Source organism: Nomascus leucogenys, chromosome 18, assembly GCF_006542625.1.
Source record: "Nomascus leucogenys isolate Asia chromosome 18, Asia_NLE_v1, whole genome shotgun sequence".
NCBI classification, from domain to species: Eukaryota; Metazoa; Chordata; class Mammalia; order Primates; family Hylobatidae; genus Nomascus; species Nomascus leucogenys.
Window position 1 is genome coordinate 6,728,689 of NC_044398.1, and position 25,308 is coordinate 6,753,996.

Sequence of the window (25,308 nt, forward strand, 5' to 3'; positions counted from 1 at the left end):
ACTATAATTTCAAGTGGCAGAAATATAAATGTAGTTTTGTTAACTTTGTTTCCTTTATTTCTGAAAAGCAGAATCCTGTGTGGTACTGAAAGAAAATGTCAAATGGTATCTTAGAAAATTCTAGCCCTATCAAAAATAATATATAAAACCATGTAATATCATAAAACTTTTAAAACTGTTTTCTCATATTTTGGGGTAACCTTTTAAAATGGTAATTCAATAAACTAGTTTTTACTTCCGTAAATTTATACATTTTTTGGTCTTTTTTCAAGGTCAAACTGATACTGTTACTATGCATATGAGGGGGTGAATAAAATTGCACACTGTAAGAATCCTGCGACTATGTGACACACAACTAGACAATTTTTTGGATTCTCCCAGCGTTTTAAATATTTTCTTGCTTACTAACAACTTCTTAACCTGTAGGTGAAACACAATGAAGGCACTAAATCCGAAACCACGAAATTTGGAAGTAGACCTCGGCTTGTATTCTGGCATTACTACTTACTACTTTCGTATGTTGTGGTAGATACTTCTCTGAATCTGCTTTCTCAAGTATAAACAATGAATAACAATACCTGTCTGGAGTCATGAATGAAGATGGAACGAGATTACACTGCCTGGAGCATTCTGAGTGCTGAATAAATGGTGGTTTCATCCTCAGCTGTCCTTCAGCAATCCTGATTTGACGCTCCCGTGACAGACATTTGTCCACGTATATACGGCATGTTTTCTGATTCTTCCTAGCAACTTCCTTTATAAGTAATCCGCCCATACATTTACATGTTAATTCTAACAGAGTCCATAATAACCAGTGAGCTATTTTAACAGTGTCAGCAGAGATAGATTAAAGAATCGATGAAAAGTAATTCAGTGCAATTTACGGATTACTCATCTTATTTTCACTAACAGATGACTGCCATCTTGTACAGATATATTTCGCATACAGAAAATTACATTTAATCACAATATTGTTTGGGTGGGTTAGTCTGTAACTTGAAGTAAAATGTATTGACAGGATAAAATGAAAGCTTTGAAAGAGTGCAAAGGTGGAAAAACGAGGTTAAGCGAGAAGTAGGAATTACCAATCTTCATGGTTAGAAGATTCATTAGACGCATTTGCCTTCAAATATTAGCTTCTCTACAGAATGGTGGTAAACGCCAGTGAAAAATTAACAATAGTGAGAACACCAGAGTAGTGTTAAACCACCTTGATAATCAGATGGCTCGGAGCAGTTTAAAGCCCTCACGAAAGAGGAGTGTTTTTACCTTCCCTGTCTCCCGCAATCAATGCCATTTTTAAAAGAGAAAATAAGTCACACATCAACTCTCAATAGGCTGACATGCTCCTCAATACGTTCCTTAAAAAAAGAAAAAAAAAAAACTTGTGCGCAAATATTTCAGATGCCATTCCACCCCAAACGCATTCCAAAACCTAAAAATCACTTTCAAGCCAAACTCGCGGCTCGTTGGTGATTCACGGCCAGGATCTCGAGGCAGGAAATAGTGCACTCACGCCGCATCCTCCTGAATCAGCCATTTCGGTAAGAAGACCCAGAAGCACTAGCAGTTTGTTTGTAATTTGTTTACCATTTAAAAGCAAGTTATTTCCCAAAGGAAATCTAAGCAATTGTTAAGTGTTTTACATTAAGCAGTCACCAATTTTACAATTCATATCATGAAGCCGCTTTGCCCACCGCCCGCGTCCCTCTCGGAGCCCACGACGCTCAGCGGTCGAGCCGTCGCACCGCACAGCCCATAGGAACCTGGAGCGCTCCGCGCTTTGCCCCAATTTCCCTACTTGGGGTCTCCGCTGCAGCTAGAGCGGTCGGCCAATGGAGGCCTTCTCCCGCACTCGCCGTCCCGCCTTCCAGTTCCACTGAAGCCAATAAAAAGCGCCGTCTGGAGACAGAAGCCAATGGGAGCTCGGGTAGAGTCGTCATGATTGGCTGCGGTCTCTTCGTAGTGCAGTCTAGGCCTCTGCCTCGGTTACCCTGGAGCCCAGGTTACCGCCGCTGCCACCCAGGAGCCGCGGTCCTCGCCCCCGTCCCATCCCTGTGTTTAAACCTCCCGCATCTCGGCAACCTCGGCACCCGCCCGGCAGCCTCCGCAGGAGCCAGGCATCCGCTCCTTGGCGGCCAGACGCCGAGGCCCCAGCTGGGAGTTCGGTCCTAAGCGGGAAGGCAAGGAGGCGGGACGCCGCATCGGCTCTGCGGAGGAGCCGGCGGGTTGGAGGTGGGCTTTGAAGTGGGCGTGGAGACGGCGGGGGAGGTGGAGGTGCGAGGTGAGGCTGGGTTGAAGCGTCGGGGAGCTGGCGGAGGGGCGTTCGTGGATGGGGGCCTGCGGGTGCTTCTTAAACCAGGGAAGATGAAGGGATTAGGCATGGGAGAGGATTTAGGGACCGCGAGGAGAAGGAAGACTTAGGAAAATGAGTAAAGAGCTCGGCTCCTGAGAGGGTCCCGAGGAAGGGAGGTTGACCGGCACTGGGGGGACTGGGAAGTTAGGAGGAGAGGAGCTGGGAAAGGGTATTTACTTCCCGGGACCGAGAAGAGAAGGAAGGGAGCAGGCGGATCTAGAGAAGTGGTTGTTATTAAAACAAAGAAAACAAAAACCCTGGAGGCCCGTGGAGACTCAAGACTAGAGAGGAGGGGCAGGGCCAAGGGCCAAGACGGAAAAGGAGGCTTTGGTAGCTCTCGGATAATAATAGATGTGTTACTATTAAAACTGTGATTAGAGTGGAAAGCCGTACTTGTCCAGGCTGTGATATTTCTATACGTCCTTCCGGGATGGGATGAGAGGAGTAAAGATGGTTACAAATAAAAGAAAAAAGAAAGTGCCTTTTTGGCACACTCTCGAGTTGGAGTCGGTACTCAGATACGTGACGTTTACGTTCGATAGACCGTGGGATAGTGTTTAACAGTGAAGAGCCCTGGTCCAGTTCATCTGATATAAACTCCTTTTTTGTTCACTTTGTTCTTTGGAAAGTATACTTGGGCACATACATATTTATTCCGCTCCTTTATCTTCACGTTAAGAACTTGCGTTAGAGATGTCTTCGGAATCAAAAGTCATCATTTAAATTAGTTTTTGGCAGAGGGATATGTTTTTTAGAATGGTAAAACCGATGTTTCCAGTTCTTTACTCATTCCCTCTTTCTTTTGCGTGGTTATTTTAATCTATGTTTTTTCCAGTTGTTCCACATTTAAATTCTGTATTACCGTTTTAAATATTTCACTTTGTGATTTCCTGCATGTTGGCTAGTATGTTTATCCAAATAAGTTATAGGAAATAATAGTTTGTTTTGATTCTCTAAGTTGACCAAGTGTCATTTTAAATATCAAAAAGTAGTTTGTGACTTTGGAAAATAGATTTTTCTTCTTTTGTCAGTCACATCTCTTCCGTTAATCATATTGTGGAACTATAATTCTGTGGGACACAATGGAAGCCCATTAAAATAAAGATGCTACCCTTCTCTTGGGTTCTTCTTCTGCCTGTCATTCTTCAACTCTTTTGTGGGATCTTCTTCCTCGGCCCTCCATATTTCATTATTGTTTTTCCCAATAATCCAGTCTTCTGTCTTCGGTCTTCTATTTTTTACTCTGTGTTCTTGGCTATCTTCTTCCTGTCCTTTGGCTTACACTATTTGTGTTTTATTAACACTCTCCCAATTTTTTATTTCTGTTCTGGAACTTTTGAGTTACTGTCAAACTTTTGTAGCTAATTTTTGGTATTTCCACATAAATTTCCCATCCGTAGGCATCCCAAACTCAGTATGTCCAATATTGAACCCATCACCTTTCCCTGCCAAAGCTGTCCTGCTTGAATACCACATTCTCCTAATTTTGCAAGCCCAAAACTTTGGAATTTACTCAAGTTCGTCTCTATTCTCAGACTTCCTATTTAATCTGTCACCAAGTGTAGTTTATCTTACTCAATTCTGTACTCTGTGTCTCTAGTTATACTACCTTCAAAACACTATCTGTCAGTGATTATCAAGATCAATTGATATTCTTCCTCCAGCTTTCCTGCCCTCCAATTCTTAGATTGGAGATGGATCCTTGCAAATGTCAGATCTGATAATATTAACCCTACTGAAGAGCCTTGGTTTCCAACCAACTTATTAATGACATAGAGATTCTTCTTGTGATATTATCTTCCACCCGATCCAGTCCCACTTACTATTACTTTAGCACTACTCCCCAGCCAGTGCCATCCTTTTAAGCTAACATTGTCCATTTGAAATAGAATGTGAGCTATATCCATTTTTTCAGTAGACACACAATAAAATACAGCTGAAATTTTAATGTATTTTTAAACCACATATATCCAAAATATTATTTTAGCATATGTCAATATAAGAAAGATTATAGAAGAGCTACTTTATGGTCTGTTTTATGTACTAAGTTTTCAAAATTCCACATGTATTTTACACTTGCCGCATATGCCAATTCTGAATAGCTACATTTGAGGTGCTCAGGAGCCGCTGTGTTGGCCAGCACAGTTGTAAAGTATTTGCAGTTTGGTGATATGCCATGCTTATCTAATGCCTTTTACTTTTGCAAATGCTGCATCCTCTTATTGAGACAGGGTCGTACTTCACTGTCTTCTTTTTCTAACCTCATTTACCACCCCACTTTTCAAACACACACGTGCATGAAATTGTAATTGTGCCTAACCTCTGCTAATACATTAAGACTCAATTTAGGCATTATCTCCTCTAGAAACCTTCTCAAACTCCGTCTGTCCTCTAATCTTAGTTCTGAGTTTACTAAGCTTTCTCTGCTTCCTTTTATCATTAGTACTTATAGACTGTCGCATTATTTTTTTTTTCCTCTTGTTTGGGAATTACTTAACGGTAAGGGATCAGTCGTATTTTACTCGTTTTTGTATCTTCAGCTGCATCTATAATCTAGTGCCTGACACTTCATAGGTGTTCAGTAAATGTCTTATAAATGAATGAATGAATGAATGAACATTTTATGATGTTTTCATTTGACTGACTGAACTTTGGGAATATGTACTGTACTTAAGATGATTTAATTTGATCCATTGCTTAAAATGTTTAAAATAAGCTGATTATGTCTTACATTTCAAGTGTAGTATTTACTGTGATCTGATTGATCATATTTGATCATACTTTAAATCCAAACTTTATTTTTTGTTTTATTTTTAAGTAAAAATAGTTTGGTTTTTAAGCAAGATTATGCAGATAAGTAGTAGAATAAGGAAAATGCTTATAAATACGTGGGGACATGTATTAGAAGAGTGGAGAAACTTTACTTCATTTCTCCTTTGTGGAAGAGGAGCAGTAACCAAATGTAGCAATATGGTTTTTACTTTTATCTCATCTTTTTTGCGGGGAGGAGAAATGTCCTTATTTATATCTTTCTCACTTAGGTTTATTTCCATTTTATTTGCCTAGTTGTCTGTTGTGTGAACTCTTGTTGGCAGCAAAGGTAGCCAGTCAGCAATGTTTTATACAAAGAAGCTGAGCACAGGGATATGTCAGGAAATTAACAGTTTGTTGATTTTACAGTTTTTTTTTCTTAAAACTAAGACGGTTTTTTAGAGTCAGATGAATTAGATATCACTATGATATTTATATACAATGGACTCTACAACTTAGATTTGCTTTCTGATTCATTTGTAATCGGAGATAAAAGAAACTTCTGGCGCTCGAGGATCTTTAGGTTATCTTCTTTTTTTTTTTTTTTTTTTTGACCTGTTATGTGTAATCTATACTGTTTGAGACTTTTACCTTTTTTTTTTTTTAAAGGGGAGTTTACTTTTGGATGAACAGTGTCAAGTATTAGATTTGGTAGCTTTCTATTAATCGCTGTAGTGGCATGTTTAGCCAGCTTTAGGAAATAAACAGTTCTTAGGAATTGAAATTGGGCACAAGGCTTATAATTTTCCTTTTTTGCTTTTATCTAGTTAGTTCTTTGATTATCATTGAGAGGGAACTAATGGGATACATACAAGTACCCCTCACTCCTCAGCTCCCCCCTCCCCCCGCAACGAACAACTGTTAACTGATTCATTCTTGGTTTAAATTAGTTGCAGAACTACACATGGACTATAAATCTTCAGTGTTCTGTTAATCTAAGATCACTTTTTTTCTTTTAAGAAAAAGAATAATTATATTCATTCAATAGTATTATGACTACATTACATTAGTCAGAAATTACTGTTTTAACTGCAGGTGAAATTCATGTTGTTTGAAGCCTTATTAGGTTCTCAGTTATTTAAAATTAACCTAGAAAAAAATATTTCAGCTTTACAGTGGCAGTGACTCTGAGGAAAACTTTTTGATTTGCTAACTTTTCTCTCTCAGGAATTTTAGAGATTTAAGTAATTCTTATGCAATTATTTTAAAAGAGGGAAGATTTAACATTTTATTTAAAACCAAAAGGAAAATTTTATAAAATGGAACTTAATATTCTATTTGAAATAACATTATAGTCATTCATTTCACAAATAATGAATGGTGGGTGGTGTGTTTACTATGGTGAACGAAACAGACAAGAGTTCTGTCTCACGGGTCTTATATTTAGTAGGAGAAGTAAGGCAATAAATGTAAGATTATTTCCAGTAGTAACAAGGTCCGTGAAGAAGATAAAGCAGAGTAATAGGATAGAGTGACTGGGCTCACTTTAATAGAAAATTGTCAGGGAGCCATTTTTGAGAAGGTGACATTTGTGCTGAGAACAGGAAGAAGAGAAGGAACCACTTTGTGAAGTTCTAGTTAGTGCAGCAAGTACTAAGGCTGTTGGCAAAAATCTTATATGTTGAAGGCACAGAAGAAGGCTAGCTTGCCTGAAAAAGGAGATTTGAGAGGAAGAGTGATGTAAGGATAGAGAAGTAGACAGAAAGGCTAGACGTTGTATAAGTTTGCAGGCCTGGTTAAGGACTCTGACGGCCATAGGAGACCATTGAAGTACATTAAGCAGGACAGCAGTACTGGTCTGATTTCTGTTTTAAGTTGCTTTTTCTCACTGTCGTGTGAAAAACTGATGTGAGGCAAGGATGAAAGCGGAATATCAGTGAAGAGGTTATTGCAGAAGCCCTACAGAGAAAACATGGATGTGGACTAGACTCACGTGACTTAGACTAGACCAGTAGCACTGTGGACGGTGGGAAATGGTCAGATCTGGAATGTAGGATGGAGATTAAAGTGTCTGGTTTTACAGATGGTTTGGATGAGAGATGTAGGAAGAAGGAATCCAGGACGATCTTTAGATTTGTGTCATGAGTAATTCAGTGGATGCATTTACCGTTTAATGAGATCGGAAACATAGGAAAGAGTTGAGGTGGAAAAGGAACGATAATGATTTCAGTTTTGGACATGTCCATTTGAAATGATTTTTAGATATCCAAATAGAATTGTCAAGTAGGAAGGTGAATATATGAATGTGGAAGCCAGGGTAAATGAAGTCTAGATGAGATCACCTAAGGAGAGAGTGTAGATAACATGTGCTGCCCTGTGTATTCCAACATTTAGAGATCAGGAAGAGGAAGCAGATTCAACAAAGGAGACTGACAGGAGACAGCCAGCGAGGCAGTAAGCAAACCGGGAAAATAGATCACTATGGAAAAGCAAGTAAGAAGAGAGTTTTTAGGAGGGAAGGAATGGTTGGTTATGTCAAACACTACTGTGAGGTTAAGGACCAGTAGGGCAGAAAATTGGCTGATGGTGGGAGGAGATGTACAAAACAAAAAATAAGAAACTTGGCTGATGGATTTAGGAAGGTGAATGTCATCGGTGAGCTTGACAAAAGCTGTTTCAGTGGAGTGGTGGGGATGAAAACCTAACTAGTGTGCGTTCAAAAGGAAATGGTTGGAAAAGAAGTGGTGATAGCATTCTAGATTAAAGATTACTCTTCAAAAAATTATTGGAAAATTGGAGTGGAGAAATTGGGTTGTAGATGCAACAGAACATGGAATCAAGCATCAGCTTCATTAGCACCTCTTTGTTGATAGGAATGATCCTGTAGAGAGGGCACAATTGCAGAAGCACAATCCTTGACATTGAGAGGTAGTATGGGAAAGAAGATGAGTAAAAGATTTAGCTTTAAAAAGGAGCAGAAATGCTTCTTCAGTTTTAGCAGAGTTGAGAGGGCAAAGAGGATGGGATAGATACAGGTGGAGGTGGCTTCAAAGATGAGGTAGTTATCTGATTGTTATTGAAATATTGAGTAGGTCACTCAACTAAGAGTCAGAAAACTTACAGTCTGTTTCAAGTTTTACTAACGAGCTTTCTGATCTTAGACCAGTTGTGAACTTAGGTAAGTCTGGGCCTCAGTTTCCTAAATCTTTGCAAAGGAAAGACTTGATTTCCTAGGGTCCTGTCCAGTGATTAATTGTTAGGTAATCTAGTTAAGCTATAGTAGTTTTTGTTGTTTTATACTTTATAAGAAAACTTAATAATTACTTCCTTTACCTCATGTTTATCTGTTTCTTTTTTTTGGTCTAATTTTTTACGTCTTTTCTTTTTTATTTAACTTCTATTCTATGTGCCTGTTTGCTTATTTGAGCTATTTTTCTGAAACACGATTAGCCAGGCAGCTACAAGTTTCTACAAGGACTCAGGACTAATTTTTTACAAGTGAATTTTCGCGTGTCTAAGTTTCTATTCTCTAGGAAAGCTAAGTTATTTGGGTTGTTATATTTCCTAAGGATGTACTGGCTTATTAAATGCAATGATAAATTGTGAGATGATATAAGTATTACGCATAGGTTAGAAAAACCCACCTTATTTCAAAATAGAACCTAAGTAATCAGAAGTTTAGCAAAGAAAATAATATATTCTTTGTTTTGTTTTGTTTTTCTTTCTTAAACTTTTATTTTAAGTTCGGGGTACATGTGCAGATTTGTTACATAGGTAATCTTGTGTCATGGGGGTTTGTTGTATGGATTATTTCATCACCCAGGTCTTAAGCCCAGTACCTATTTGTTATTTTTCCTGATCTCCTCCCTCCTCCCACCCTTCGCCCTTTAATAGTCCCTAGTGTGTGTCATTCCCCTCTATATGTCCATGTGTTCTCATAATTTAGCTCCCACTTATAATGGCATAATGGCATTTGGTTTTCTGTTGCTTTGTTAGTTTGCTAAGGATAATCTTTCTTAAACATGAGTTAGCACAAACCATTTCAAATATTCTTCACAGATTTAGAGACATCCCTCAAAACCTGGGTTAGAAATAAATGAATTAACCAATTATTTCTTTTTATATATATATATTTTTATTATACTTTAAGTTATAGGGTACATGTGCACAATGTGCAGGTTTGTTACATATGTATACATGTGCCATGTTGGTGTGCTGCACCCATTAACTCGTCATTTACATTAGGTATATCTCCTAATGCTATCCCTCCCCCCTCCCCCCACCCCACAACAGGCCCTGGTGTGTGATGTTCCCCTTCCTGTGACCAAGTGTTCTCATTGTTCAATCCCCACCTATGAGTGAGAACATGTGGTGTTTGGTTTTTTTGTCCTTGCAGTAGTTTGCTGAGAATGATGGTTTCCAGCTTCATCCATGTCCCTACAAAGGACATGAACTCATCCTTTTTTATGGCAGCATAGTATTCCATGGTGTATATGTGCCACCTTTTCTTAATCCAGTCTATCATTCTTGGACATTTGGGTTGGTTCCAAGTCTTCGCTATTGTGAATAGTGCCGCAATAAACATACGTGTGCGTGTGTCTTTATAGCAGCGTGATTTATATTCTATGGGGTTACCATCTTCCTGGATGTTGCCTAAGTCTTACACCCCTTATAAGGTTACCCTTATAAGGATACCTTATAAGGCTGATGGATTACCCCATCCCCTTCCTCTCTTAAATTTCGATTTCCCAATAACTAAACTTTCTTCCCTTTTATTGGCTGACCCCTCCTCTACATTCTGTTCGCTTATTGTGACCCTCTAGGTGCATGAGCCCTGCGGTTTGTTACATTTGCAGGCTGGCTGCCAGTGCTTAGATTTATCATGCCTTGAAAGTGGACCATTTAAAATGTTTTCTCACTAATTCTCTCCTCTTTTCTATTTACTTTCTTTGGTTGCATTTTTATTTAAACCTTTCTGGTCCCTGAATTGCTTTAGAAGTTGTTAACTTTTTTCTTTCTTGGAGAGTGAGTTTAATTTGGTTTCTAGTAGTAGCAGGTTATTTTGCTAGTAAGTTATGGGCATTTGCTTATTAATAGCCATTTTAATTCATCTCTGTGCTAGTCCCCTCACACAAGGGGTAATACAACATCCCACTGCTGGTAAGACTCCTACCACAATTATGAGAGATGTAAGGATTGAGGCTACCATGCCTTTCCATTTTTTAAACCAACCTTCTAGCCAACCTGTAAATGGGTTATTAATTCCAGCATTTTCTGCCAGTTTGTTGGCTAGAGTTGTTAGTCCTTGTAAAGTTTTCGTGATGGTTACATTTGGGGCAGTATTGTTAGGAATGAAAGTACAACATTTCCCACCCAGCATAACACATATTCCCCCCTTTTTTGCTAGTGTTATGTCTAGTGCAAGCCTGTTTTCCCAGGCCATTTGGCTGATGGCATTTAACTGGCCAGCTACCCCCTTTGAGGGCGTCTGAGTATAATTGATGAATCTTTGTTGATTATAATAGATGTAGTTAATCTAATCCACATTCTTATTAATAGTTGACCACGAGAAGAGTGCTGACGTAAACCTAGCAGGTATTTGGTTTCGGGCCTTAAGTTCATTAGGCATCTCCCTAGGGACTCCTATTGGGTTAACATGTATATTGGGATTAAAAGAATTTGTTACATCTTTTCGGTTTTGGTGGCCATGTGTATTTTTGGGTATCTTATGGAATGCCAGGGAGAGGGGAATGGCCAATTGGACTAAAGCACAAGTCCCCGTCCGATCGGATGGTAACAGGTTACGGAGGTTCCTTTTCCCACAATACCACATGACGTTAGCACTGGGTATGTGGAGAGCTGAGTGATTGCCATTGCCTTACCGCTGATGTTTAGGATGTGGGTACAAGTTGAAAATTCTCCCATGGGCTTATTGAACTCTGCCGCCTGCCTAGAGAGACAAGAGGAGTGGTTTATATTCCCTATAGAGAACGATGGAATTGCTCTGGGATTTGACCTCCACAATGCAGGAAAGAGCAATGACAGACTTGTGTAAGTTTCATTTTCCTATGCATCCTCGTTCTGGTATAGAGCCAACATGCAACGCATTCCTTCAGGATTGATATTTTATCCTAGAGGAAATGGAACCACCTTTGCCTGAGGTTGTTTCGCAGCACACTGGTAGCAGTTACTCTTGTTGAGGGCTTGTACCGAAAATTTGACCCATTCGACCCAGGCATTCACATCCCTGTACCCTGTCTCAATTTCTAAGGTTTGCCTTAAATTCTTTACCTCAATTATTTTTACCCTTTTGGGGTTATTATTTGGTGGACTAAAGTGTTTATTAGGGTTTGGAGTTGGAGTAGTCCCGGGCAAATGGGAGGTTGAGTTTTTGATTTTTGAGAACGAATTGCCCTAGGGGGTCTTTCCCAGTGATGTCTGCTCTTAATCCATATACCCAAGACGCTTCCTTTGGTTCTTGGTTTAGAATGGCTGGATTGTTGATGGTGATGAGTGTAGGATTGCATTTTAAATTCTGGCAGTCATTTGGCGGGGAGCCCTTGGACAGGTGTAGTTTATTCTTTAAGGGTCTGCAGCTCAGAGTTACCCGCCCCGTGTTTATTGTCCGACCCTGAAATTGGGTAGTTTACCATACATCATCCCAGCCGGGGTAGAGTCATGCGCTACTGTAACCTGTATCATGTTCAGGGCAAAGATATTTATTTGCCTGTGAGAGCTGTCTCTGATTTTTCAAATTCCCACAAGATAAGACCGGGCAGGTATTAAATCTTATAGTTTGTGTTGCTACCATCTTGGTCACATTGATACCAACTTGATCGGGTAGGGAGGAGTTCCTGCCAGTTTCCATTTTGACGTTCTGCTTTTTGTATAGTAGCCCATTTTAGCCATATTAACTTCCAGAAATGGGGCCAGCCTGTGTTTTCTTTGTAGATTTTTTTTTAGAGTTAACTTTAAGGGTTCCTTAGGTGACCCATGCACTTTTTACTGTTGTTTTCCCCTCCCTTCTGGGGTCTGTTTTACCAGTCCCTTGATGAGAGTACAGTGAATCTGCTGCTGTTCAGCTGTTTGCATGGCTGTTTCAGTGGTTAGGAGCACTTGAGGGTCCTTCCCAGCTTGGGTGGAGTTTGTCTTCTTTCCAAGTTTTAATCAGCATCAAATCACCAGGCTAGAAGTGGAAATCATGAGGCTGGAAACGGTGAACAGCAAACTTAAGAGGCAGAGTTTGAGTTAGAAGTTCTTTTAACCTAAGGGATGACAGGGTGGAGGATATGGCCAGTTTATAATTTCTTAAGAATTGATCCTTGGTTTCCATAGTAGGGAGATTTGTAGCTCTGCCAAAATATAGGAGCCCATATAATAACTTGTAGGGGGACAATCCCAAGTTTTTTCCTGGGGCTGTTCTAATCCTAAGGAGTGCTATTGGGAGACATTTGGTTCCGGGCATTTTAGTTTTTAAGATTAGTTTGGTGATAGCTTTTTGAGAGTTTGATTTATTCTTTTTATCTTTCCAGAGGAAGGGGGCTGCCAAGGGATGTGATAATTCCATTTAGTTTGTAAACTTTCCATAATTCCCTTTAACACCCGTGAGGTAAAACAGCCCCCGTTGTCTGAATTAATATTTTTCACCAAGCCAAATCTAGGTAAAATTTGTTTTTTTGTTTTGTTTTGTTTTGTTTTTTGAGAGGGAGTCTCACTGTGTCACCCAGGCTGGAGTGCAGTGGTGCGGTCTGGGCTCACTGCAACCTCTGCCGCCTGGGTTCACGCCATTCTCTTGCCTCAGCCTCCCAAGTAGCTGGGACTACAGGTGCCTGCCACCTCGCCCGGCTAACTTTTAGTATTTTTAGTACAGGCGGGGTTTCACCGTGTTAGCCAGGATGGTCTCCATCTCCTGACCTTGTGATCCACCCACGTCGGCCTCCCAAAATGCTGGGATTACAGGCATGAGCCACCGCGCCCAGCCGTAAAATTTGTTTTAATATTATTTTGACCACATTCCTGGCAGTGGCTATTGGGAAGGGGAAAGGCTTCCACCCCGCCTGAAAGGTGATTTATGATTACCAGTAAATACTTTAGTTTTCCTGCTTTGGGCATTTCTGTGAAATTTACTTGAATGCTTTGAAATGGTCTTAGTTTGGGAGGCCTTCCTCCTGTGGCCTGTTTTCTGATCACCTTTTTGTTTACGCTTTGACAAGTTACACAACTTCCACATACTTGTTTAGTGAGGGTATAAATCCCTATACACCCATAGTTCCTAAGTATTGCATCACACAGAGCCTGGGGTCCCCAGTGACTCCCTTTGTGTAATACGGACATTAGTTCTTTTATTAGAGGTTTACTCACACTAGCTTTCCCACACTGTCCACCATTATCTTGGCTGTCTGCTCTGGCTTGTGGCTCCTGCCGCCCCCACACCTGCAGCTGCACTCCCTGACCTGCAAGGTCAGTTCTTAGTTACAAAGTTAACTTTCAAGAGGCCTTGCCCTACTAGGTCCTCCGGATCTAATCCGGACTATTTTTTCATTTGATCTCTGAGCCTCTGCAGGAATGCAGAGGGAATTTCCTCTTTTTCTTGTTGAATTTCAAATGCCTTTGAGACATTTTGTGTCCTGGGAGTGGACTCTTTGATCCCTTTAATTATTAGTTTCCTGAGGTCCTGCATTTGGGCCCAGTCCCTGGGATTGTGATTATCCCAGTTGGGATTGACATTTGGAAATTTTTGTTTGGCTGGCAAGACTTTTTGCCTGGGAGGGTGTTGCCTCTCCCAGATGGCTATGACCACTTTCCTAATTCTCCTTTCTTCTCCTGTGAACAGGATATTTATGATAGACATTGTTTTAGCCCAGGTGTAAAAGATGAGTCCTAGGAATTGGTCCAGCTGGTCTGCTAAAACGAGGGGATTTCCTAGGAGTGGTTTCATTTCCTTCTTTTTTCTCTTTTTTTTAAGTATAAATGATCAACCAGAAATTATCTTCAGAGAAATAAAACCAGAAGTATGTAAATAAAAAGCCCAAGATAAAGAAACAGAAAAGCTGACACTATATGAAGCAGAGGTAATTCTTGGATCACAAGAGACTTTAAACAGAAAATGTTTATGCAGTATTCTCAGAGAAAAAAAATATATTACCTCAGTAATGCGAGAAGAGAATAATTATTTTAAAAATCGGAACAAGAAAAAGTTCTTGGAAATGAAGATATTGGCACAGTTTTTTAAATGATGGTTTAGAAGATAAATTGAAAAAACTCTGAAAATAGAAGAAAAAAGTAGGCTTATTATTTAACTAGGAGAAATTTCAAAAAGAAAATGGAAAAAAAGGTTAATTATCTGAAGAACAATGTAAGAAAATCTCTGGTGCTTAAAGATACAGATTTCCAGATTGAAAGGAAGAGGGGGAGAAAGGGTCCCAACACAACGAAAAAGGCTCACTGGTATTCATGTGCTTGTGAAATTTCAGTATAACAAGGAGGAAAGCCCTAAAAGCATCTAGGGAGCGAAAAAAGGAAAAAGATAACCTATAAAGGAATGAGAATCTGTTTTAGCATAACTGGAGTGTAAATTCCCTAAGGGCAGGGACTTTCTGTTCATTACTGCTACATAGAGCTCAAGAAATATATTTTGAATAAAAGAGTGACTGTAACATATGTGTCACAAACAATGCTGATATATTTTTAACAAAAGAATGATTATAACATGTCTCACAAACAATGCTGAGGGTTTAAGACAGTGAAGCAGTGTCTTCAAAGTTATGAGAGAAAATAACCTAGAATTTGGAATGTATGAAAAGTAACAAGTGTGAGGTAAAATAACGACATTCTCAGGCATGCGAGGACTTAGAACATTTACTTCCTAAACCGTAAATGCTTTCTGAAGAAGTTATGTAAGGATGTGGACCAGTAAAATGATGATGGAAATTAATAAAGGTGACATGGTCTAAATGAAATAGTGCACTAACTCAGGAATTCAATAAAAGTAATTCCAGAATGACAGCAGTACTAGTCTAGAAAGTAGTTGGTTTAAATTAGAATAGGAAATTCAAGGAAAATGTCTTTAGGAGGAAGAATGGAATGGACTTCAGGCTATTGGTAGATTAAGAAGCTGGTAGATATTAGTGATATAAGAAATGTTTTTTCCGCTTAATAGGAAAAAAAGACAATTAGGAATTCTAAGAGAAAAACCATGCATAACCAACATGTAGTTGCATGTTGCAACCATATAAGGTGAAGGGTGAGTTAAATCCTCATCTTTCATAGTCTAAAATTGCTAACTCAAGATATAACATACACATAAAGGTATAAGCCATTAAAATGGTTGTTTCAAGGAGCAGGACTTGGGTAATGGGGCATTGGATATTTCCTTTATTTATTTTTATGATACTATGTGGATATATTTGAGAGGGGGCAAGGAGAGAACACTGTATTCTTCCCCTTTGCCATAGAAAGTTGGTGGGCCCCTCAGATTTAGATGGGATAGGGAGGTCATAGGAAGCTACTTCTGCTATGCAAATGTAAACAGAAATAATTTTCATCTTTACCATATAACCAACTTTTAATTTTATTATTGGAATTTAAACTGAAAGTTGTTGACAAAGAACATCAGTTATAATTTACTGAGCATCTCATATGTGTTTGAATTGCTAATATAATTGTTGATATTTACCAAGTTCTTACTGTGTAATAGTTATTGAATTATCCCATTTAATCCTCACAAGAATTCTCTAAAGTAGTTACTAGTAATATTACCATTTTACGTTTAAAAAAATAAGACTTACATTGAGAGGTAAACTCTCCAGATTTACATACTAATGAGTGCTAGAGCCACTTACTTGCTGTTATCATTATCCTTTTTTTCTAGACAATTTTTTTCGTGTGAAAATATTTTTTCACATGATTGCAGAGTGAAAGATTCAGGCTGATTTATGTATATTTGTAATATTAGTATTTGCCATAGGAATTGTTGATTTTAGATACAGTAGCTAATTTTGATAGAGACTGTGATTGCTGGACACTCACATCAGAAATAAAATCAAAGTGTTTTTTTTTTTGCTTTTTAAAATATTTCTTCTAAAGAAAATATCAAACAAATACGGAATTGGAAATATTAGAATAATGAATTCAAAAGTCTTCAATCAGTTTACATAATCATCAACTCACAGTCAATTTTGTATAATCTCTACCCTTACCCATTTTCCTTTGGGTTATTTTGAAGCGAACCCCAGACAATTTTATTTATAAATATTTGAACATATATCTCTAAAAGATAAAGATTCTTTAAAAAAAAAAAGACAGTATCAATGTCTCACCTAAAACAATATAATTCCTTAATATTAAATATGTGGTCAGGGCTGGGCGTGGTGGCGCACACCTGTAGTTCTGGCCACTTAGGAGGTGGGAGGATTGCCTGAGCCCAGGAGTTGAAGGTTGCAGTAAGCCATGATCATGCCACTGCACTCCCGTTGAGGCAACAGAGCAAAACCCTGTCTCTAATAACAATAAGTAGTGTTTAAATTTTCTTGACTATAATTTTTTAATACAGTTTATTGTAATCAGGAGTGAAATACTGTCCATGGATTACACTTGGTGGTTGTTTCTTAAGACTTTCTTATTATATAAATACCCTCTTCTCTCCTCTCTGTTGTTCTGCTTGCAATTTGTCCATTAAAGAATCTAGTTTTTTCTGTAGAGTTTGCTACAGTCTGGATTTTTTCTGATTGCTTCTTTGTACCTCGATCTCTCTCATACTTTCAGTGTCATTTACATTTAGAGGCTTCAGTTGATTCAGATTTAGTTTTTGTGGGGAAGAGGGGAGATTACTTCAGAGGTATTATTTTGTCCTATCAGAGACATGGTGTCTGGCTGTTACTTTTCTGTAGTGATACAGCCATTTATGATCATTATATAGCTTCATTATTTCATTAGGAGTTGTGAAATGTCGCTCGTCTAATTCTGTCATTTTAATATTTTATTTTTTATTTGTTAACTAGAATAATTCCATAAAGAAATACTTCCCCCTCATCTAATATTTTGTTATTTTCAGATAATAGCTTTTTAAGAGTATAGGCAAGATGCATGTGTGTTTTTTTATGTATATAAATTTTTAAATTGAATGAGATGGTTTCCTAGAATCTTCCAAAGGTGAATAATTAGGTTTTTGTAAAATATATCATATGAACTCAAGGATTTAAACACTTTTGATATGTTTAAATCGTTTGCTGATATAATTCGAATTGATGACAAATTTGCCTTGTCTTTGGCAAGTAGTTCCTTGAAGTTGGCTCCTGAGTCCAGTTGACTGACACTCCATCAGTAGTGTCTGATAGCTTCCTTGCTTTCTAGGATGACCAGATTGCTATATTCTTAGATTTATTTTGTGTGTTTCCTCCCTCAGAAATGGAATCAGGCATTTCACAAGGAACTTTAGGTTCTTTCAATGGGAAGGGGCATATAGACACTACATCTGGGTTCTAGGAATGTTCCTAGTTTTTTCCTTGTTTCTGGGATTTTTCAGTGGACAAAGTGAAGAAGTTTTTTTAAAATAAATAAAAGCCATCATAAATTCATACTGACACTCATAATTCAAATTTTGAGTGTCAAAGTTTTAAAACTCACATTAGTTTATATTTACTTCTTCCATGTTGAAAATTCTAGTGCCCACCTGCACCAATAATAACTACTCATTTGTTTTATTTCACAGTACATGTGTATAAGTCTGAGAATAAAATATCTGAGTAGCAAAATATGATTATTGGAATGGCTTTAAAAATTTTTTTGCATTTTTTTTGGTCATTATGTCTCACTAGGAATATAAAGTCAAGTTACTGTGTTTTAAAGTTATTCGAACTGGTTAATTTGTGTGGTTTTACCACCAACCATGTATGTAGATTGATTTATCTAATTTTATTTTGATTTATGGGAATTGCTTTTCAAAAATCTCATTTCTAAAAATTATAATTTCCTATGTTAAATCTACAAAAATTATATACAAAGAAGCCTAGCTTCTATCCCTTTCCCTAAACTCTGCTTCCTTCCTTCCCCTGTAGCAGTGTTGTTTAGTAAGCTAACTACCAGCACATGTGGCTTCTTAAATTAAAATTAATTAAAATTAAATAAAATTAAAAATTAGTTCTTCAGTTACACCAGCAACATCTCAAGTGCTTGATAGTCACATGTGGCCAGCCACCATCTTGAACAGCACAGATTATAGAACACTTCCATCCTGGCTGAAAGTTCTGTTGGACAGCCATACCCTGGCGAACCCATTTTATTTTTCTTAATTATTTGATTTCTCCTTCTACTTAAATATATAAAAATTACATATGTTACCCTTCTTCCTTGATAAATGGTAGCATACTACATGCTTTTTTCCCTCTTTCTTTTCTCTGTATATCCTCTGTATTCTCTATATATCTTTTCTCTGCATATCTGGCATAAAATATTATGCCAGTAATAATGCTACAATAAATAGTGCTGCCTTGTGCATGTCCTTTCATGTGTTATTACTAGAAGAACAATACTTTTAATACTAATTTCATCAATGAGATTTTTGTTTCTTCTAAATTGGATTATAAAAGTAATCCAATTTTGTTGTGTTAGAAAACCAGAATGTGTTAATGGAGAGAGAAAATTATCTAAAATCCATGTTGTCAAGCAGGCACTATTTTGGTGTTCTTGTATTCCTTGCTTGGAAAATGTTTTCAGTTTCTGAATTCAGATAGGAATAATAGTATTTTCAGTATTTTTTAATGAATATGTGTAGTTGAGATCATACTGTATGCACTAATTTGAATTTTTTATTTACGATAATAGTATAAGCATTTTCCTTAAATACAAACTTTTTATAAACATTTTCAGTAGCTTCATGATATTGTGCTGTATGGATTTATAAAATACTTAATTATTCCTCAGTGATTAGGCATTTAATTTGCCTCCACTAAAAAAATTGTACTGTACTACATTAAATATTTGCACATAACTTTTCTCCTAATTTTAGCATTATTTTATTGGAATCCAGAAATTATTGTATCAAAGGTTAAAGCATAATTAAAGTGACAATACATTTTGCCAGTGTTCTTCCAAAAAAACTCAGGGATCTTTTTCTGATAGCAACTCTCACAGCATTGAGTGTTATTATTTTGAAAAATCTTTAATAATTTGTGTTACCTTTTTGGAATCTTATATATTTTGCCCATTTAATTTTTTTACCCCATATTTTTCTCAAAGGATGATATATTTATGTATTGAAGATAACAATTTTTTGTCATGTTTGCAAATGTTTCTCATTAAGTGTTTTTTCTCTTAGTTTTTAAAAAATATACTTTAGTTTTACATTTTTTGTGTAGTCAATCTTGGATATTTTTATTTATTCTTTATTTATTTTTTTTTATTTTTTGAGATGGAGTCTCATTCTGTCACCAAGCTGGAGTGCAGTGGCGCCATCTCGGCTCACTGCAACCTCCACCTCCTGGGTTCAAGCAATTCTCCTGCCTCAGCCTCCGGAGTAGCTGGGACCACAGGGGTGTGCCACCACGCCTAGCTAATTTTTCTATTTTTAGTAGAGACAGGGTTTCACCTTGTTGGTCTCTTGACCTCATGATCTGCCCGCCTCGGCCTCCCAAAGTGTATTTATTCTTCTTAGCAGGTTTGTTCTTTACTATCACCACTACTTCCACTCCCACTGCCTCCCTGCCTAAAAAAGAAAAAACTGGTGATTTGATCATTATTGTCCGTTAAAATTCAGCATTTGCCTCTAGAATAACTCTTAAAATTAAACAGTCAACTTCAGTTAACATTTATTCAGAAGTAGTTGTATGTCAGGTACTTATTATCTATCTAGGCTATGACGGTCTGTATTTTCTCCAAATACTGTAAGTAACTTATCTGTGAAAATATAGATAAATTGTAGCCTCTTTTAAAAATTGTAAGCTATATATTATTTTGCTTTTAGTGTCTTTCATTGTGATCAACTGTAGAAACTGTAGAGACTGTGTGATAAGTCTCCTTTCCACTTCCTTAATTTCAGGGCAAAAAAATTTATCTTCTGGATGCTAATGTGAATTGTGGTCTACAAATACATTGTGGAGAAAATAGATTGTGGAGAAATGAATATTATCAGGATCTGAAGACTGTGGAAATGTTTTTCAGTATTGTCATAGTCTCCTCTGGAGAAAATAATCTGTGAAATTATGTGAATAGAGACCATTTTTCAAAACAATGGGGGAAAGAGCAAGAAGTCCAGGTACTGATCAAGAAAGAGAGGCAGGCAAACATCATGATTCTTACTCATCTGATTTTGAAACGCCACAGTCTTCTGGCCGATCGTCGCTGGTCAGTTCTTCACCTGCAAGTGTTAGGAGAAAAAATCCTAAAAGACAAACTTCAGATGGCCAAGTACATCACCAAGGTAAGCATTCTGTCTGGTGGACCTAGAATACTCATTTTTAGTGCTTAAGGAAAACGTGTATGAATGAAACTCTTTTATTAGTATATATGTTGTTGTATACATGGAAGTGGGCTGATTTACATTTTATAGGTTATATACTTATAAGTATATATAAATGTTGCTTGATGGTACTATTTGTTATATTCAAAGTCATACAATATACAGAAGGAAACATAGCTAAGCCTTCTCAGTTTGTTTTTTCTTTTTCCTAAATAAATGCTTGTCTTGGGGTTTCTGAGGTACTGTAAAGGCAAAAAAGTTTATAAATCATATGTACCTTTTTTGTCTTCATTTTTTGAAAGTAGAAAAAGCATTGACATAAAGTGGTTAAGGGACGTTTTAATAGATTGAGTAAAATTACTTACTGTAGGTAATACAGTGTTTACTGTAAAAATTCAAATTAAACCTAGGAATGGAATTGAGGCCTTTGGTCTAATTTGCTTTCTTTTGAAGTGTGTTATAATGGAAACTGGATTAATCATTAGAAGTCCTTTTTGTTATTAAAATGTTACTAGAATGGAAATAGGCCTTCATACATATTTGACTATGTAATATTCTACAAATATCTTCATCTCAATAAATCTCTGGTCAAGAAAACCCCATTGTAGTTAGTAACAAAATATGTAAGGTTTACAAGTGCAGCATAGAAAAATAAGGCAAATGAGATAATTACAGTATCCATTAATAAAAGCACAGCAGTAGCTTAAAATGGTGAGAGTTTAGACTGCAAGGCAGGGAGCGGTAAAATTGTGGGTGAAAAAGGGAGACAACGGACCACATTATGAGACACCATGCATCCTGTGCTAATGTATTGACTCTATTTTTGTGGCAAATAGCCATTGAAAGGATTTAAGCAAGGACATAATTAAGTTTGCCTTTATAAATTTTTACTTCGAAAAATAATATTTGCTCATTAAAAACTACAAAGAATATGTATTCCTTTTGAAAGAAACCCTTTCATGGACCCCCAGTCTAGCTCCTCAGGGATTTCCGTACTTCTAACCATTTATAACAATTGGGAACCTTTTTCTTTTTCGTTTTTTGTAAGTACAATGCTTTGTTGTTGTTATTTTGGTCTCCTTCTCCAAATCTGTCTCAGTGAGGAGCTTGTTATGATTTTGTAGTTGAGAGTATGATTTCTTATTAAACTTTTGCTGTATAATTAAGAACAAAACAGATCTTAGGGTTGAACCTTAGAAAATGCTTGTTAGTCTCAAGAAATACCTCGGGTATTATTGGTAAGGAATACTTTAATTTTTTTCTTCATTCCCCAGAAACAATTTAGGAGGCCACCCAATTAAGGAGTCAGAACTTTGTAAGCCTTACCTTATTTGAGAAGGTAACTGAGAAAAGCTGTGAAAAACAGTTCCAGCCTCAGCCAGAAAATTTCAATTATTGTCTTCAATTTGACCTGTACTGTTTTCTGTTTTACACTGTCCTTTGAATTAAAATCTGTGGTAATTAGTCTGCCTTAGACCAAGTAACAAGACCAAACTGATAGGTTTCTGTAAACACTAAATTGCAATCAGTATAGACTAACCTAAGGACAAAACACATGTGATTAAAACAGCATTTTAAATGAATTTTTGGGTTTGCATGTTTGATAGCATATTCTCTTCCTTCCCTTTCCTTAATTTTCAGCATACTTTACTTTTTTTGTGTGTAAAATTCATGCAGTATCAAAATTTTTCATGGTAAAATGTAATAAGTTTTGATTATACATATTCATTTATTATATATTTATTCCATTATTTGTTTTTTCAGTAATATAAACATATCTTGATTTTTTTGGTGGATGCATAATTTATTTTTAATACATTAAAAAAACAGTCATATTATTTTTAACACCCGAAGGAAGAAAAAGCAATTTTCCACCCACTTTTTGGGAGTGACTTAACAAGGAGAGATGAAGAGTGATACATACAACAATCATCTTTCTTCTTACTCTTATTAGCACTTGATAGTTTAAAATATTTTATCTTATAGTTTTAAAAATGAAAATAAAAAGGTAGATGAAAGCTGGAAATATTTGTGAGTTCAGGTTAATGATCAGTTTGTAGTTATAGAATATGCTAAAAAATTTATACTCAGAGTTTTAGGATGTCAGAAAGTTGATTATGGAAACCCTTTTTTATCTGACTAAAAATTTTTATACTGATTCTTATATTATTAGGCTTTAACTTTTCATATAAAACAAGTTGCTCTTTCTATGAAGTTTTGTTTCATGAGCGGTGTAATTTTGTACATAGAAACCATATTTGGAACAATTGACATTCATCTTTATATATAATTATTTTTATGTATAAAGTTTCTGTCATTCCAAGAGCTGAGTACATACTCCATAATAGCGTATATATACCAAAATTCCATTAACTACATATGTTGGGAAAGAAAACTGAAATTATGGACATTTCAACTTTAAAATTATATTCTAAAGTAATGCTGCCCATTGGAAATACAATGCAGGTCACAAATGAAGCCACAAATGTAATTTTATATTTTCTAGTAACCAGCTTAAAAAAGAAAAACAAATGAAATTAATTTTTATAATATATGAGTGTTATTTCTACATATAGTAAGTATAAAACGTGAAATATTTTGCATTAATTTTTATTTTTTAATCAAGTGTTCAAAATCCAGTGTGTGTTTCACAATTATAGCATATCCCAATTTGGGCTACCCACATGTCAAGTTTCTCAATAGCTGTATGTGGCAGTGGCTACCATAATGGTTAGCATAGTTTCAAAGTTGCAATAATTAAGTACTCCGTCATTTCTTTTTATTACTGCTTCCTTTCATGTATTCAATCATTTATAGAGCTGGAATCCCAAATCGGTACACATCCAAAACAGCTTCTATAAAATCTTTTATCTTTTTAATGAAAACTTTGTAATGTTAAATTGTAAAAATTACTTGTTATTCTTTACTTGTTTACATAATGGAATCAAGTATCCATGGCTGATGAAATGGGGAAGGAAAGGTTGGATCTTCCAGTGTTTCTTCTTTTTTTTTACTCTGGAATGCATTTTCTTCTTGAAAAACAATGCAGTTACCATGTAGATTAAAGATCATTATTCTTAGCTGACTTTCAAATGCCTCTTTTAAAGGGCCGGTGCTCTGAATATTGAGGCTTAAATTTAATGAACTTTTAGTAAAAATAAAAACATTATTTCAAATTTTTGAGAAATGTTGTGATTTAAAATGTATTCTTTAAAGATTTCATGTACTTACATTTTTTAGGATGTGATTTTTGTTTTCATCTTCTCAGATTAGGTGTTTTTGATTTGAACGTCACAGAAAAGAAATCCTCTGAGGAAGCATTTAGAAACACACCTGTACTTCTGTTTTCCATTTTCAATCACTGATAAATGGAATGTTCTTATTACTAACAGAGAATATGTAGAACATTTAACTGTCCTAACAACCTAGTTGTGTAGATGACATTGTCTTCTTTCTATGGGCTGGGTAAATAGACTTGGAAAGGTTTGATTGAATTGTCCAAAGAGTTAAGTGATAAATCTGAGCCACAAATCTCACTGTACAATATGCTGTCATCCTGTCCCCAGATAGAGAAAGTTGTAATTAATATAGAGAAAACATACATTTTCTTATTTTTTTTTTTTTTTTAGTTTTAAGTTCAAGGACACATGTGCGGGATGTGCAGGTTTATAACATGGGTAAATGTGTGTTTTGGGGGTTTGTTGTACGAATTATTTCATCACCCAGGCATTAAGCCTAGTATCCATTAGGTATTTTTCCTGATCTGCTCTCTCCTCTTGCCCTGCACCCTCCGATAGGCCCCAGTGTTTTTTGTTCCGCTCTGTATGTCTGTTCTCTCATCATTTAGCTTTCGCTTATAAGTGAAATCATGTGTTACTGGTTTTCTGTTCCTGCATTAGTTTGCTAAGGATAATGGCCTCCAGTTCCATTCATAAACCTGCAAAGAACGTGATCTCGTTCTTTCTTATGGCTGCATAGTATTGCATGGTGTATATATACCACATTTTCTTTATCCAGTCTATCATTGGTGAGCATTTTGGTTGATTCCATGTCTTTGCTATTGTGAATAGTGCTACAGTGAACATACATGTGCATGTGTCTTTATAATAGAATGATTTCTTTTCCTTTGGGTATATGTCCAGTAATGGAATTGCTGGGTCAAATGGTATTTCTGACTTTAGGTCTTAGGAATTGCCACACTGTCTTTCACAATGGTTGAACTAGTTTACACTCCTACCTACAGTGTATACGTGATCCTTTTTCTCCACAACCTTGCTAGCATCTGTTATTCTTTTTACTTTTTAATAATGGTCATTCTGACTGATGTGCAATGGTATCTCATTGTACCCCATTAAAAAGTGAGGAAAGGACATGAACAGACACTTTTCAAAAGAAGACATACATATGGCCAACAAGCACATGAAAAAAGCTCAACATCACTGATCATTAGAGAAATGCAAATTGAAAACATACATTTTCACATTTCAAATAACGATCCCAAATATCTTGGCACGAATGACTTGAGTATCACAATGTTTTGTCCAGTGTTTGTTATGCACCACGCTAGTGCTGATGATGCTGATTATGCTCTTGTTTGAATTCTGACTTGCCATCTTATCTAAAAAGTTAAAAATGGTTAAAGCCTGGCAGTGCTGTCTTTTAAAGCTATGTAGAATAATTCCATATAAACTATTGGGATATCATTTTTCTTAAAATATTGCACACCTTTCTTAATAGAAACCTATTT

At 36.6% G+C, this 25,308-nt stretch overlaps 1 protein-coding gene across 2 annotated transcripts in view; it reads left to right on the forward strand.

The window, feature by feature from the left end:
• Positions 1–1,969: 1,969 nt before the first annotated feature.
• The window catches only part of LCA5 (lebercilin LCA5), a 54,200-nt gene continuing 30,861 nt past the window's right edge, over positions 1,970–25,308 (forward strand). The window contains exons 1-2 of one of the 2 annotated variants that reach the window (XM_003258264.2): positions 1,970–2,235; positions 20,142–20,522. In XM_003258264.2, coding sequence (XP_003258312.1) covers positions 20,333–20,522 — 190 coding nt within the window. In that variant the 5' untranslated portion in view covers positions 1,970–2,235; positions 20,142–20,332. Of the gene's footprint in view, positions 2,285–20,141; positions 20,523–25,308 lie in introns of both variants that reach the window. The other variant, XM_030798911.1, reaches the window with a different exon arrangement.